Consider the following 13,171-nt stretch of genomic DNA (forward strand, 5'->3'; position numbering starts at 1 on the left):
AGAGGGGAAACGGCCCCAAAATGGGGGGAAATGGCCCCAAAACATTTTGGGGTGTTTCAGCCCATTTTGGGGCATTTTGGCCCCATTTTAGGGGTCTCAGCCCCATTTTGGGAAGTTTCTGCCCTATTTGGGGGGTCTTGGCCGTGTTTTGGGGCGTTTTGGCCCCATTTCGGGGGTCTCACTCCTATTTTGGGGTGTTTCAGCCCCATTTGGGGGTCCTGGCCTTGTTTTGGGGCATTTTGTACCCATTTCGGGGGTCTCAGCCCCATTTCGGGTGATTTCGGCCCCATTTTGGGGGTCCCGGCCCCGTTTTGGGGCATTTTGGCCCCATTTTGGGGCATCCTGGCCCCGTTTCGGGGCGTTTCAGCCCCATTTGGGGGGGTCCCAGCCCCTTTTTGGGGCATTTTGGCTGCATTTGGGCGTTCCCGGCCCTGTTTCGGGGCGTTTTGGCCGCATTTCGGGGGTCTCAGCCCCATTTTGGGTGGTTTCGGCCCCATTTTGGGGGTCCCGGCCCCATTTCGGGTGGTTTCAGTCCCATTTGGCGTTTCCCAGCCCCATTTTGGGGCATTTTGGCCCAATTTTGGGGGTCCCAGCCTCGTTTTGGGGCGTTTCAGTCCCATTCCGGGGGTCCCAGCCCCCTTTTGGAGCATTTTGGCCCCCTTTTGGGGGATCCCAACCCCATTTCGGGGCATTTCAGTCCCATTTTGGGGGTCTCGGCCCCATTTCGGGTGGTTTCAGTCCCATCTTGGGGGTCCCGGCCCCGTTTCGGGGCGTTTCGGCCCCGTTTCGGGACTGACCTGGGCGGCGGCGTGCCGGGGGCTGGGGCCGCCGGAGCCTTCGGCCTCGCCGCCCTCCTCCTCCTCCTCCTCCTCCTCGTCCTCGGGGTCGGGGCGCCCGGGCCGGGGGGCGGCGCACAGGGGGCCCAGGAGTCCCCCCAGCAGCGGGGGCAGCAGCCCCCCCCGCAGCAGCGCCTGCCGCACCAGCGCTCACCAGTACAGACCAGTATAGACCAGTACGGCCTGGCCCAGCTCCCCCCAACGCCCTCCCTCTTTGCCCCATCCCAGTATGCCCCAGTACCTCCCAGTACAGACAAGCACCCCTGAGACACCCCAGTATATCCCAGTGCCGCTCCAGTAAAGCTCAGTGGCCCCCCAGTATGACCCAGTGCCCCCCCAGTACGACCCAGTGCCCCCTGAGCTCCCCTGGTATATCCCAGTGCCCCCCAGTATGGCTCAGTGCCCTCCCAATACAGCCCAGTGCCCCCCAGTATGACTCAGTGTCCCCCCGGTACAGCCCCGCATCCCATAAGACACTCCCAGTATATCCCAGTGCCCCCCAGTATGGCTCAATACCTTCCCAGTATGGCCCAGTGCCCCGCGAGATGTTCCCAGTATATCCCAGTGCACCACTAATACGGCTCAGTACCCCCCTGCTTCAGCCCAGTGCCACCCCCAGTGCTCCTCCAGTCCATCCCAGTGTCTCCCAGTATATCCCAGTGCCCCCCCAGTATGGTTCACTACCCTCCCCAGTACGACCCAGTACGCGCCAACACATTGCCCTGTCTCCCAGTGTATCCCAGTGTCCCCCAAAGACCCCCCCAGTGTCCCCCAGCACATCCCAGTATCCCCCGGCTGCCCTCCCAGTGCCTCCCAGTTCCCCCCCCCGCTCACCTTGGGGCGCCGCTGGGCGACGAAGGCGACGGTGGCCAAAGCCCTGGCGCGGACGGCGTCACCCCGGGCCTCGTCCCCCCCGACCTGGGCGGCCGGACGCCTGGGTCCCTCCTCGCCCGGACGCCTGGGCCCCTCCTCGCCCAGACGCCTGGGTCCCTCCTCGCCCGGACGCCTGGGTCCCTCCTCGCCCCGGACGCCTGGGCCCCTCCTCGCCCGGACGCCTGGGCCCCGCCTCGCCCGGACGCCTGGGTCCCTCCTCGCTCGGACGCCTGGGCCCCTCCCCGGACACCTGGGCCCCTCCCTGGACGCCTGGGTCCCTTCCCCGGACACCTGGGCCCCTTCCCCGGACACCTGGGCCCCTCCCCAGACACCTGGGCCCCTCCCCGAACACCTGGGCCCCTTCCCGGACACCTGGGCCCCTTCCCGGACACCTGGGCCCCTTCCCCGGACACCTGGGCCCCTCCCCGGACACCTGGGCCCCTCCCCGAACACCTGGGCCCCTCCTCGCACGGACGCCTGGGCCCCTCCCCGGACGCCTGGGCCCCTTCCGCGGACGCCTGGGCCCCTCCCCGGACACCTGGGCCCCTGCCCCGGACACCTGGGCCCCTTCCCCGGACTCCTGGGCCCCTCACCCGGACACCTGGGCCCCTTCCCGGACACCTGGGCCCCTTCCCCGGACACCTGGGCCCCTTCCCCGGACACCTGGGCCCCTCCTCGCCCGGACACCTGGGCCCCTCCCCGGACGCCTGGGTCCCGTCCCCGGACGCCTGGGCCCCTTCCCCGGATGCCTGGGCCCCTCCCCGGACACCTGGGCCCCTCCCGGACGCCTGGGCCCCTCCCTGGACGCCTGTGTCCCTTCCCCGGACGCCTGGGCCCCCTCCCGGGACCCACCTGGAGGCAGAGGTCGAGCAGGGGTCGCAGGTGAGGGGTCACAGCGACCGGATCGGCCTCCAGGAACTCGTCGAGCACCTCCAGGGCTTCGGCCGCCAGCGCCTGAGGGGCGACCCGAAACTATCAGGGGGGCCCCGAAACCACCAAGAGTCCCCCGTCCCCCCCCACCCCGAGCCACCCAGGAGGCTCCAAACATGGCCTTGGAGACCCCAAAATGGCCTCAGGGCTCCCCAAAACAGCCCTGAAGCACCCCACAACGTCCCGAGGGGGTCTTGAAACTACAAGGGGAGCCCTGAAACCGCCAAAATGTCACCCATTATCCAGGAAGCCCCCCAAAATAGCTGAAAATAGCTTAGGGCACCCTCAAAACTTCCAGGGACCCCCTGAAACAGCCAAAGTGACCCCTAAATCATGCTCCCCCCCCCAACCTGGACCCACCTCGTCAGCGGCCAGCAGCTTCTCGAGGGCCGCCAGGACATCGGGGAGCAGCGACCGGAGCAGCTCCTGGGCGGGGAAACAAGTGATTGGGGAGGTCTCGAAACCGCTGAGACCATCCTTTCGGGGTGTGAAAAAGTGATTTGGGGAAAAGTGCAAAAATCGCTGTTCTAGGAGCCCCCAAAAGCACTGTTTCTACAGGCCAAAGAACGCCAATGAGACCCTACAACGTTCAGGGCACCCTCGAAACCCTCATTTTGTGAGAACCTCAAAGCTGGTATTTTTAAAACCCCCCCAAAAAACAATTTAGGTGTAAAAACTGCCACTTCAGGAGAAACTTAAAACTACTCTTCAAAGAAAACTCACTACTGTTATTCCACTAAACTAAACAGTAACCGCTCCTGAGACAAAAACGGCTGTTTTCAAGAAACGTAAAACTGTTGTCGCAAAAACCCCTTGAAACCGCTATTTCAGCAAATCTCAAGGCTGCTATTTTAGTTCCCAAAAACACTCTAAAGATAGAAACTGCTATTTTGGGGGAACCTGAAACCGCTGTTTTGGGGGAACCTGAAACTGACCCTTTTCGCAATAAAAACTGGCGCTCGGGGCAACCTGGAAACAGCGTTTTGCGCAAGCCAAAAAAGGACTCTTTTCGCACAAAACTGCTGTTTCAAAAGACCTTGAAACCGCTATTTGTGACCGAAAACCCTTAAAACCGCTCTTTCGGGACCGATGATCCCCGAAGCCGCCCTCTCGGCTTCCCCCCCCCACCCCCGCTCCGAAACCAGCGTTCAGCACAGGGGAGCCTCGAAACCGCCACCTCGGGCAAGGGGGAGCCCCGAAACTGCCATGGGGGTGGAAGGCACCAGCCGCCGCTCACCGTCCTCGTGTCCCCCAGCATGGCCGCCAGCCCCCCCAGGGCCCGGAGGCTGTAGGCGGTGGGGCCGGGGGGCGCCCCGGGCCCCAGGGCGCCCCGGCACAGGGCGACGAGCGCAGGGCCGTGGGGGGTCAGCGCCTCGGGGGCCGCCTCCACCGCCGCGCTCAGCATCAGCAGCGCCGCCTGGGGGCAAAAACGGTGGTGGGGGGGGGGGAACGCCCGATTGGGGTTCCCCCCCCCCCAAAATGCTCCCTCTGCCACATCGTCGGGTAACTTGGGGGGGGAGCCTCGAAACTGCCCCCCTAAGATCTATGGGGACATGCGATGTGTGTGTGGGGGGCCTTGAAACTCCCCCCCCGGGGGCATTTAGGGGGATACAGGCTGTGAGGCACCTTGAATCCACCCCCAGGGGCACTTGGCGGGGGGGGGGGGATAGGATGTGGGGAAGCCTCAAAACCGCCCCCCTGGGACCCACAGGAGCAATCGGGGAGAAAATGAGGTGTGGGGAGCCTGGAAACCACCCCCGCAGAGGCAATGGTGGGGAAATAGGTTGTGGGGAGCCTGGAAACCACACCCCCCCAGACCCACAGGGGCAACTGGGGGGGGGAGGGAATGGGACATGGGGAGCCTCAAAACCACCCTCCTGGACCCTCCCTGGGGCAATTGGGCAGGGATGGGAATGAGATGTGGGGAGCCTTGAAACTGCCAACGTAAAGCAACTACAGAGCAAAATGGGGCTTGGGGGGGGGCCTCAAAACCATCGTTTATCACCCCCACACACACTTCAAATCTACTCCCTCGTGGCTCTCGATGGTTCAAGAAGCAAAACTGGGTCTTGGGAGGGCCTTGAAACCACCCCCTAGTACCCCCAGCGACAACTAGGGGGGAAACTGGGACATGAGGGGGCCTTGAAACCGCCATTTCTTGTTCCTACCTCTTGGCGGGCAGGCCGGGGGTCCTGGGCCCCCGCTTGGAGCCAGGTGCCGAGGGGCCCCCAGGCGCTCAGACCCCCCCGGCGCAGCACCACGGCGGCCAGCTGGGCCAGGGCCACCGTCACCGCGTGCCTGGGGGAGACACAGGGGGTTCGAAACCGCCACGACGGGGCTGGAGGAGCTCGAAACGGCCGCATGGGGGGGTGGGGGAGCTCAAAACTGCCGGGATTTGAGGGGCCTTGAAACTGCTGTGATGGGGTGGGGGCTTGAAAGTGCTGGGATTTGCGGGGGGCCCAAAACCGCCATGGGCAATGGAGGGGCTCAAAACTGCCACAAAGGAGGATGTGGGGGTGAAACCACCAGGAAAGGGAATGCTGGGGGGGGGGGCTCAAAATTGCCAGGATTTGGAAGACCATCTTGAAATCACCATGATTTGGGGAGACCTTGAAACTGCCACTCTTTGGGGGATCCCGCAACTGTCATGATTTGCAGGGGGAACCTTGAGACTGCCACTATTTGAGAAGGAAAGCTGAAACCACCATCGCCTGTAAGATCCTGAATCTGCCATGGTTTACGGGGCATCCTGAAACCTCCATGTTTTGGGGGGGGGGAACCTGAAACTGCCGGGATTTGGGGGAGACCCCGAAACCGTCGCAAATTGGGGGACGGAGGGGGCAGCACTCACTCCGTCTCCCGCTCCAGGGCCTCGGCCAGCAGCGCCGGGAGCCTGCGGGGAGGGACGGCCCGGCATTAGCCCCTCCCCTGCCGCCATCTTGCCCCACCCCCCCACTCATTAGCCCCGCCCCTCGGCACCCACCTCTGACGCAGGCCGGGGTCCAGGCGCCGCCAGCGCCCCAGGAGCCGCCGCCGGAGCAGCACGGCGGCCAGCTGGCGCACCTGCGGGGGAGTGGGGGGAAGGAGGCGTTGGGGGCGGAGCCTGAGACCGCCGGGGCGGGGCCACGAAACGCACAAGGGGAGCGGGGAGGGCTCGAAACCAAAGGGGAGAGAACAAGGAGGGCGGCCTTGAAACCGACATGGGGAGGCTCCTTGAAACTGATACGGGGAGGTTCCCTGAAACTGACACGGGGAGGGTCCTGGAAACCGACAAGGAGAGGATCCTTGAAACTGACACGGAGAGGATCCTTGAAACCGACACGGAGAGGATCCTCGAAATTAACACACAGATCTTGAAACCAACCAAAAGGTCAGGAGCATCTTAAAACTGACAAAAATGGTCAAAGATGAAGACTGAGGTGGAAGGATCAAGGGCAGCCTAGAAACCGACAAAAAAGGAGCAAAACGGCGGTTGAAAGTAACATAGAAAAGACTCAAAAATAACAAAAGGACACTAAAAGACCCACTAAAGAAAAAAGAAACTTGAAACACACAAAAAAGGTTCGGGCAGGCCCAAAAACTAATGTAGAAAGTACAGGGGGGGCCCCGAGACAGACAAAAAAGTTCAAGGGAATCTTAAGACTGATGCTATAGATGTGAACTCGGTGTTGAAACAGACACAAAAACACCTGGGGGGCCCCGAAACCGACAAGAATGGTCAGGAAAGGGTGGGGGGGAACGCCCTCCAAAGCCGCTGCAGAGGATTATGGGCCGTCGGAGGTCCCACCTGGGGCTTGGGGGAGGCGGTGAGGAGGACGCTGAGACGGGCCGGGGTCTCGGGGTCGGCGAAGGCCTCACGGAGGCGGGTGGTGGCCTGTGGGGGCGGAGTCAGCAGGGGGTGGGGGCCGGAAACCTGGGCCCCTGCCCCCGACACCTGGGCCCCCTCCCCGGACACCTGGGTCCCTCCCCGGATGCCTGGGCCCCTCCCCGGACGCCTGGGCCCCTCCCCGGACGCCTGGGTCCCTCCCCGGACGCCTGGGCCCCTGCCCCGGACGCCTGGGCCCCTGCCCCGGACGCCTGGGCCCCTTCCCCGGACACCTGGGCCCCTTCCCCGGACGCCTGGGTCCCTCCCCGGACACCTGGGTCCCTTCCCCGGACGCCTGGGCCCCTTCCCCGGACACCTGGGCCCCTCCCCGGACGCCTGGGCCCCTTCCTGGATGCCTGGGCCCTTCCCTGGACACCTGGGCCCCCTCCCCGGACGCCTGGGCCCCTCCCCGGACACCTGGGCCCCTTCCCCGGACGCCTGGGCCCCTTCCCCGGACACCTGGGCCCCTCCCCGGACACCTGGGCCCCTTCCCGGACGCCTGGGCCCTTCCCCGGACACCTGGGCCCCCTCCCCGGACGCCTGGGCCCCTCCCCGGACGCCTGGGCCCCTTCCCCGGACACCTGGGTCCCTCCCCGGACGCCTGGGCCCCTCCCCGGACGCCTGGGTCCCTCCCCGGACGCCTGGGCCCCTCCCCGGACACCTGGGCCCCTTCCCCGCACACCTGGGCCCCTTCCCCGGACACCTGGGTCCCTTTCCCGGACGCCTGGGCCCCTGCCCCGGACGCCTGGGCCCCTCCCCGGACGCCTGGGTCCCTCCCCGGACGCCTGGGCCCCTCCCCGGACACCTGGGCCCCTTCCCCGCACACCTGGGCCCCTTCCCCGGACACCTGGGTCCCTTTCCCGGACGCCTGGGCCCCTCCCCGGACACCTGGGCCCCTTCCCGGACACCTGGGCCCCTCCCCGGACACCTGGACCCCTCCCCGGACGCCTGGGCCCCCCGGACGCCCGGGCCCCGTTACCCGGCGGATGCGGCCGCTGTCCGGCTCCAGCAGCTCCGCCAGGAGCCGCTCCAGCTCGGGCGCCGCCATGACGGCGTGAGGGCACGAGCCGGGGGGGGGGGGGGGGGAGAGGGGGCGGAGCCGACGAGACGCCGCTTCCGGGCCGCCAGAGCGGCACTTCCGGCCCGTCCGGCCGCCTGGGAGGACCCGCCTCTCGCTCGCCCCCAGGCCGCCGCCGGGGAGGGGCGGGGCCTGCGCGGGGGGGAGGGGCCAGGACGCCTGGGCCCCTCCCCCGGACGCCTGGGCCCCTCCCCATCACCCAACAACACGTTTTTCTCGCCTTTTCTTTATTACCGAAAGCGGCCCCCGCTCCGGGCGCCGACATGAAGCGACCAATCAGAAACCACCTTCCCCTCAGGCCCCGCCCCCCTCCAGCCCCGCCCCCTCCGGCCTGCCAGGACCAGACAGACCCACGGGGACCATAGAGACTCGTCTAGAGGCTCCAGAGCGGCCTACAGCGACCATAGAGACCCAAGTAGGCCATCCAGAGAGGCCCACCCGCCTGCGAGGACCATAGAGACTCACCTTGAGGGTCCAGAGCGGTCTCCATGGCCTACAGGGACAATAGAGGCTCGTTTAGATGGTCTGGAAAGGCCTCTGGGGTGTACAGAGACCATAGAGCCCCACCTAGACCATCCAGACCGGCCTACCTGCCTGCAGGGACCATAGAGACCCCTCTAGGCAGCCTAGAGAGGCCCCTATGGACAAGGGGGAGCATAGAGACCCCTCTAGGCAGCCTAGAGAGACCCCTATAGACTAGGGAGACCATAGAGACTCAGCTAGAGCGCCCAGAGAGGCCTACTCACTTGAAGGGACCATAGAGACTCAACTAGACTGTGCAGAGAGGCCTCCACGGAGGGCAAGGGAGGGGGTTACCAGCCCCACACCCCGATTGGCCAAAGCCAGCCAATGACAAGAGACTCATCCCAGCAAGGGGGGGGAAGTGGGCGGGACTGAAGTTGCCCCCCCAATGGATGTCACCGTGGGGGCGGCCATCTTGAGCAGTGGCAGGCAGAGGGGGCGCTGGCGGCCGTCTTGGGCGGACGAGATGGCTGCCTCGGGCCAGTGAAGGCGGCCATCTTGAGCAGACCAGCCACCTCTCTCAGGCAGCATAAAAGGGGGGGGCGACCATCTTGGCTGAAGCCACCGCCCGGCCGAGCCCGCCGCGGCAGCCATCTTGCGCCTCCGCCCAGGCCCCGCCTCAGTCCATCTTCAGGTTGACGTAGATGTAGCGGATGAACTTGAAGGAGGCGAAGAAGGCCACGGTGCCCACCATGAGGGAGAAGGCGTAGGCCGCCAGGAGGCAGTAGCCGAAAAACTCCACCGTCTGCACCGGCCCGGACATGTTGGAGCGGCAGCAGTAGTAGAAGAGGGCGTAGAGGAAGAGGAAGAGGCCGGTGGAGCCGGTGCTCAGCGCCGAGCGCCACCACCACCGGTAGTCCTCCCCGGAGAGCTGGAAGTAGGTGAGGGCCACCGAGAGGCAGGCGCCCACGGCCAGGGGGATGGCGAAGACGCAGGCGAGGACGCCGCCGTCGAGAGTGTACGGCTCCCGACCCCACACCGTGGTGAAGATGTAGTAGAGCTCCACTGAGATGGCGCTGGAGGGGGACGGGGACTCGTTAGACCATGGCGTCTTGCCTAGCTGGCACGGAAAGACCCACCGGGGCCACAGAGTCTCACCTAGAGGCTCTAGAGAGCCCCAACTACCTCTAGGGACCATAGAGTCTTGTATAGACAATATAAAAAGATCCACCAGGGCCACTGAGTCTTGTCTAGAGGCTCCAGAGAGGCCCAGTCACCTCTAGGGACTATAGAGTCTCACCTAGGTGGCATAGAAAGATCCACCAAGGGCCATAGAGCCTTACTTAGAGGTTCCAGAGAGACCCAACTGTGTCCAGGGACCATAGAGTCTCACCTAGGTGGCATGGAAAGACCCGCTAGGAGCCACAGAATCTCGCCTAGAGGCTCCAGAGAGGCTCAACTACCTCCAGGGACCATAGAGTCTTGCCTAGACACTCCAGAGAGGCCTGACCACTTCCAAGGACCATAGAGTCTTGCCTAGGCTGTACAGAAAGACCCAACAGGGCTCATAGAGTCTCCCCCAGACATTTCAGAGAGGGCTGACCACCTCCAGGGACCATAGAGACTCACGTAGCTGCTCCAGAGAGGCCCTGGGGATGCGGGGGAGGACTCACCTGAAGGGCAGGAAGCCACCGACGACCGCATGGACCAGGGCAGCCCGGTACCAGGGCTGGGGCGGGATGGGCCGGGCGACGCTCTTGGTGCGGCTGGGCGCCTCGAGGGGGCCGGCGCGGCTGCGCCCAGCGGCGGCCCCCAGGAGGACCAGGGGGAGGCCCACGAGGAGCCAAGCGGCCAGCAGCAGCCCCCCGGCGGCGGCCGGCAGCGCCCGGGTGGAGCCGTGGGCCCAGTGCACCGCGTTCACCACGCTCCAGGTCACGAAGAAGGGCCCTGCGGGGCGGGTGACCATAGAGACACCTCCAAGAGGCACCTGAGAGTCCTCTCCCCAAGGACCCTCCCATGTTTCTCCTTAGGTACTAGAAAAGTCTCCCCAAGAGGTACCAGAGAGGTCTCACCCCCTATATTCTTCTGTTGAGACCATAGAGACACTACCAAGGAATACCAGAGAGGCCTCACACCCCAAGAGTCCTCCCATGTTTCCACCCAGACACCATAGAGAAACCAGCAAGGGACACCAGAGAGGCCTCACCCATCCCCAAGGGTCCACAGAGAGGGACCATAGAGCCCAGCCCAACCAAGAGCGACCAGAGGGGCCCCAGAGTGAGCCAACACCCCAGGGGGCACCCAATGGAGACCATAGAGCAAAGCCCAACCAAGAGCGACCAGAGGGGCCCCAGAGAGGCAAACACCCCCAGGGGGCACCCAATGGGGACCATAGAGCAAAGCCCAACCAAGAGCGACCAGAGGGGCCCCAGACAGACCCAACACGCCCTAGAGGGGCCCCTCACCGGCAAAGACGCCGCTGGTGAGCACCCCGTTGGCCACCCATTGGCGCCCGCCGAGGCGGCGGTAGAGGCCGCCAGCCACGTAGCCGGCGGGGGGGGCCGTGAGGGCGTAGAGGAGGGCGGCGGCCCCAGCTGGGCGCTGGCCCCGCCCCCCGGCCCCACCTAGCGCCAAACCGGCGCCCCCCAAGGCCAGGAGCTGGCACCCGGCGCCCAGCAGGGCACTGAGCACCCCGGGCCAAGGGGGCGGCCGGAAGACGTCGCCCCGCACCGCCTTCCAGCCGCCGTCGGGGTCCTCCAAGATGGCTGCCGCCTCGGCCTCGCCGCCGGCGGGCGTCCCCTCAGTGCGCAGCACCCGCAGCAGGACCACGGCCACGAAGCCGCCCAGCAGGGCCACCAGCACGGCGCCGTTGAGCAGGGCCAAGCGGTGGAGGTCGGGGGGCGGCGGGCGGGGGGAGGCGGCCTGCTCTAGGCCCCGCCCCCCGCCCCCCGCCCGGCTCCAACGCACCCCGTAGGTGTGGGTCAGGGCCAGGGGGCCGAGGGGCAGGCCCTGGGGGCGGGCGGCCCCCGTGCTGAGGTTGGCGGCCACCACGCGGTCGCCCCGCCAGGCCAGGTGGAAGTCGAGGTGGGTCCAGAGGCCGAGGCGGCGGCCGTGGGGCGGGCGCCCGCCCTCCTCCACCGCCCCCACGAAGCCCCGCACCCGCAGCTCGTCCACCACGAACTCGAAGTAGTAGAGGGCCTCCACGGCCGCCCGCAGCTGCGCCACCTGCGGGGGGGAGGGAGCGGGGCAGAAAGGGGCCCAGGCGTCCGGGTGTGGGTGCTCCCCACCCAGCTTCACCCAACCTGGAGGCCAGGTCAACCTTCTCCTGCACCTTTGGCCTTCCAGGAGGGACCTAGGTGTCCTAGTGCCCTTCCTCCAGCCGGGGATGGGACCCAGGCGTCCAGGTGACCTCCCCGAGAAGGGTCCCAGGTGTCTGGGCTCCGCCCCCACCCAAAAGGGCCCAGGTGTCCGGGTGTGGGTGCTCCCCACCCGGCTTCACCCAACCTGGAGGCCAGGTCAACCTTCTCCTGCACCTTTGGCCTTCCAGGAGGGACCTAGGTGTCCTAGTGCCCTTCCTCCAGCCGGGGATGGGACCCAGGCGTCCGGGTGACCTCCCCGAGAAGGGTCCCAGGTGTCCGGGCTCCGCCCCCACCCAAAAGGGCCCAGGTGTCCGGGCGTGGGTGCTCCCCACCCAGCTTCACCATCCCAGCCAGCAGGTCTACCCATAACGACCACCAACGTAGACTCTCCACCCCAACCCTGCAGAGGACCCAGGAGTCCGGGCGCCCCTCCCCCAACCTAGTTTGGGACCCAGGCGTCTGGGAGACCTCCCTGGGAAGGGGCCCAGGCGTCCTGGCCCCACCCTCCCACCCAGGACCCAGGTGTCCACGACCTGGATCCCTCCCCCCACCAAGATCCCACCTTGGCCATCAGGTCTACCCACCTCCCCCTACCACCGCCCACCCCCAGGGCGGACCCAGGCGTCCAGGTGACCTCCCCGGGGAAGGGCCCAGGTGTCCTGGCCCCGCCCCCTCTGGCCCCGCCTCCCCCCCCTCACCTCATCGGGCCCCAGCTCCAGGGTGCAGAGCGGGGCGCGGGGGGCGTCGCGGCGGAAGCGGATGCGGTAGAGGGAGGCGGCCATGCGGTCGCCGGCCAGGCCGAAGGGGCGGGGCCCGGGCTGGGGGGCGGGGCCGGCCGCCCCGCCCCCCAGCCCGGGCCCCGCCCCCGCCGGCCGGCACACGGGCAAGGCGTAGTAGCCGTAGGTCTCGCCGGGGTTGTGGTAGGGTCCCACCGTGTTGACGTAGAGGGGCACGGGGTCGCCGGGGGCGTAGCGGCCCGGCGCCGCCCCCGTCCCCGCCCACGCCAGGGCCAGCAGGAGCAGGGGGCGGGGCCCCATGGCGGGGGGAAGGGGGCGGGGCCTGCGGCAGAGGCGGGCAGCCCATTGGTCAGCGCCATCGCGGGCCGGGAGGGGGTCTGCTAGCGTTGACCCAACTGGGGCGTCTTCACCCATTGGAGGACCCAACCCCGGGGAGGGGGGGAGGTCTTCAGCCATTGGTTGGCCCAACCGGGAGGTCGATGCCCATTGGTTGGCCCAACCAGGGCGTCAGCACCCATTGGTTGACCCCACTGGGGAGACTTCACCCATTGGCTGACCTAATGGGGGGGGGTCAACGCTCATTGGCCAACTCAACTGGGGCGGTCTCCTCGCATTGGCCACGGCAACTGGGGCACCTTCACCCATTGGCTGATGCAACGAGGGCGTCAACACCCATTGGTCGGCCCAACTAGGGCACCTTCACCCATTGGTTGATGCACTCAGGTGGTCAAAGCCTATTGGTTGACACAACCGGGCCTCCTTCACCCATTGGCTGACCCAACTGGGGCATCTTCACCCATTGGCCACCCCATCTGAGCGATCGACACCCATTGGTTGACCCAATGGGGCTTTCTCTACCCATTGGCTGACCCAACTGGGGCGCCTTCACCCATTGGTTAACGCAACCAGGGGTCAACACCCCATTGGCTGACCCAACCGGAGGGGTCTTCACCCATTGGCTGCCCCCTGGGACCCCGCTACCCCCCCCAAACCCCATTGGCTGCCCCCCAACCCCCATCACCCCCCATTGG

General features: G+C 66.4%; 2 protein-coding genes across 2 annotated transcripts in view; both read right to left on the reverse strand.

The window, feature by feature from the left end:
- IPO4 (importin 4) overlaps window positions 1-7,602 on the reverse strand; it is a 33,222-nt gene extending 25,620 nt beyond the window's left edge. Inside the window, exons 1-10 of the mRNA XM_068921716.1 lie at window positions 7,484-7,602; window positions 6,427-6,513; window positions 5,623-5,702; window positions 5,491-5,532; window positions 4,808-4,937; window positions 3,877-4,056; window positions 3,000-3,065; window positions 2,562-2,663; window positions 1,671-1,754; window positions 798-971 (exon numbers count right to left, since the gene is read on the reverse strand). Coding sequence (XP_068777817.1) covers window positions 798-971; window positions 1,671-1,754; window positions 2,562-2,663; window positions 3,000-3,065; window positions 3,877-4,056; window positions 4,808-4,937; window positions 5,491-5,532; window positions 5,623-5,702; window positions 6,427-6,513; window positions 7,484-7,552 — 1,014 coding nt within the window. The 5' untranslated portion in view covers window positions 7,553-7,602. The remainder of the gene's footprint in view (window positions 1-797; window positions 972-1,670; window positions 1,755-2,561; window positions 2,664-2,999; window positions 3,066-3,876; window positions 4,057-4,807; window positions 4,938-5,490; window positions 5,533-5,622; window positions 5,703-6,426; window positions 6,514-7,483) is intronic.
- A 107-nt stretch (window positions 7,603-7,709) lies between these two features.
- Window positions 7,710-13,083, reverse strand: TM9SF1 (transmembrane 9 superfamily member 1). The gene is made up of 4 exons (XM_068921662.1): window positions 12,102-13,083; window positions 10,510-11,269; window positions 9,718-9,991; window positions 7,710-9,120 (listed from the first exon to the last, which is right to left on the reverse strand). Exons 1-4 carry the CDS (start codon window positions 12,594-12,596, stop codon window positions 8,724-8,726), a joined length of 1,926 nt encoding a protein of 641 aa, XP_068777763.1. The 5' UTR covers window positions 12,597-13,083; the 3' UTR covers window positions 7,710-8,723.
- Window positions 13,084-13,171: the final 88 nt, after the last annotated feature.

The sequence above is a fragment of the Struthio camelus genome, chromosome 29 (genome assembly GCF_040807025.1).
Source record: "Struthio camelus isolate bStrCam1 chromosome 29, bStrCam1.hap1, whole genome shotgun sequence".
NCBI lineage: Eukaryota > Metazoa > Chordata > Aves > Struthioniformes > Struthionidae > Struthio > Struthio camelus.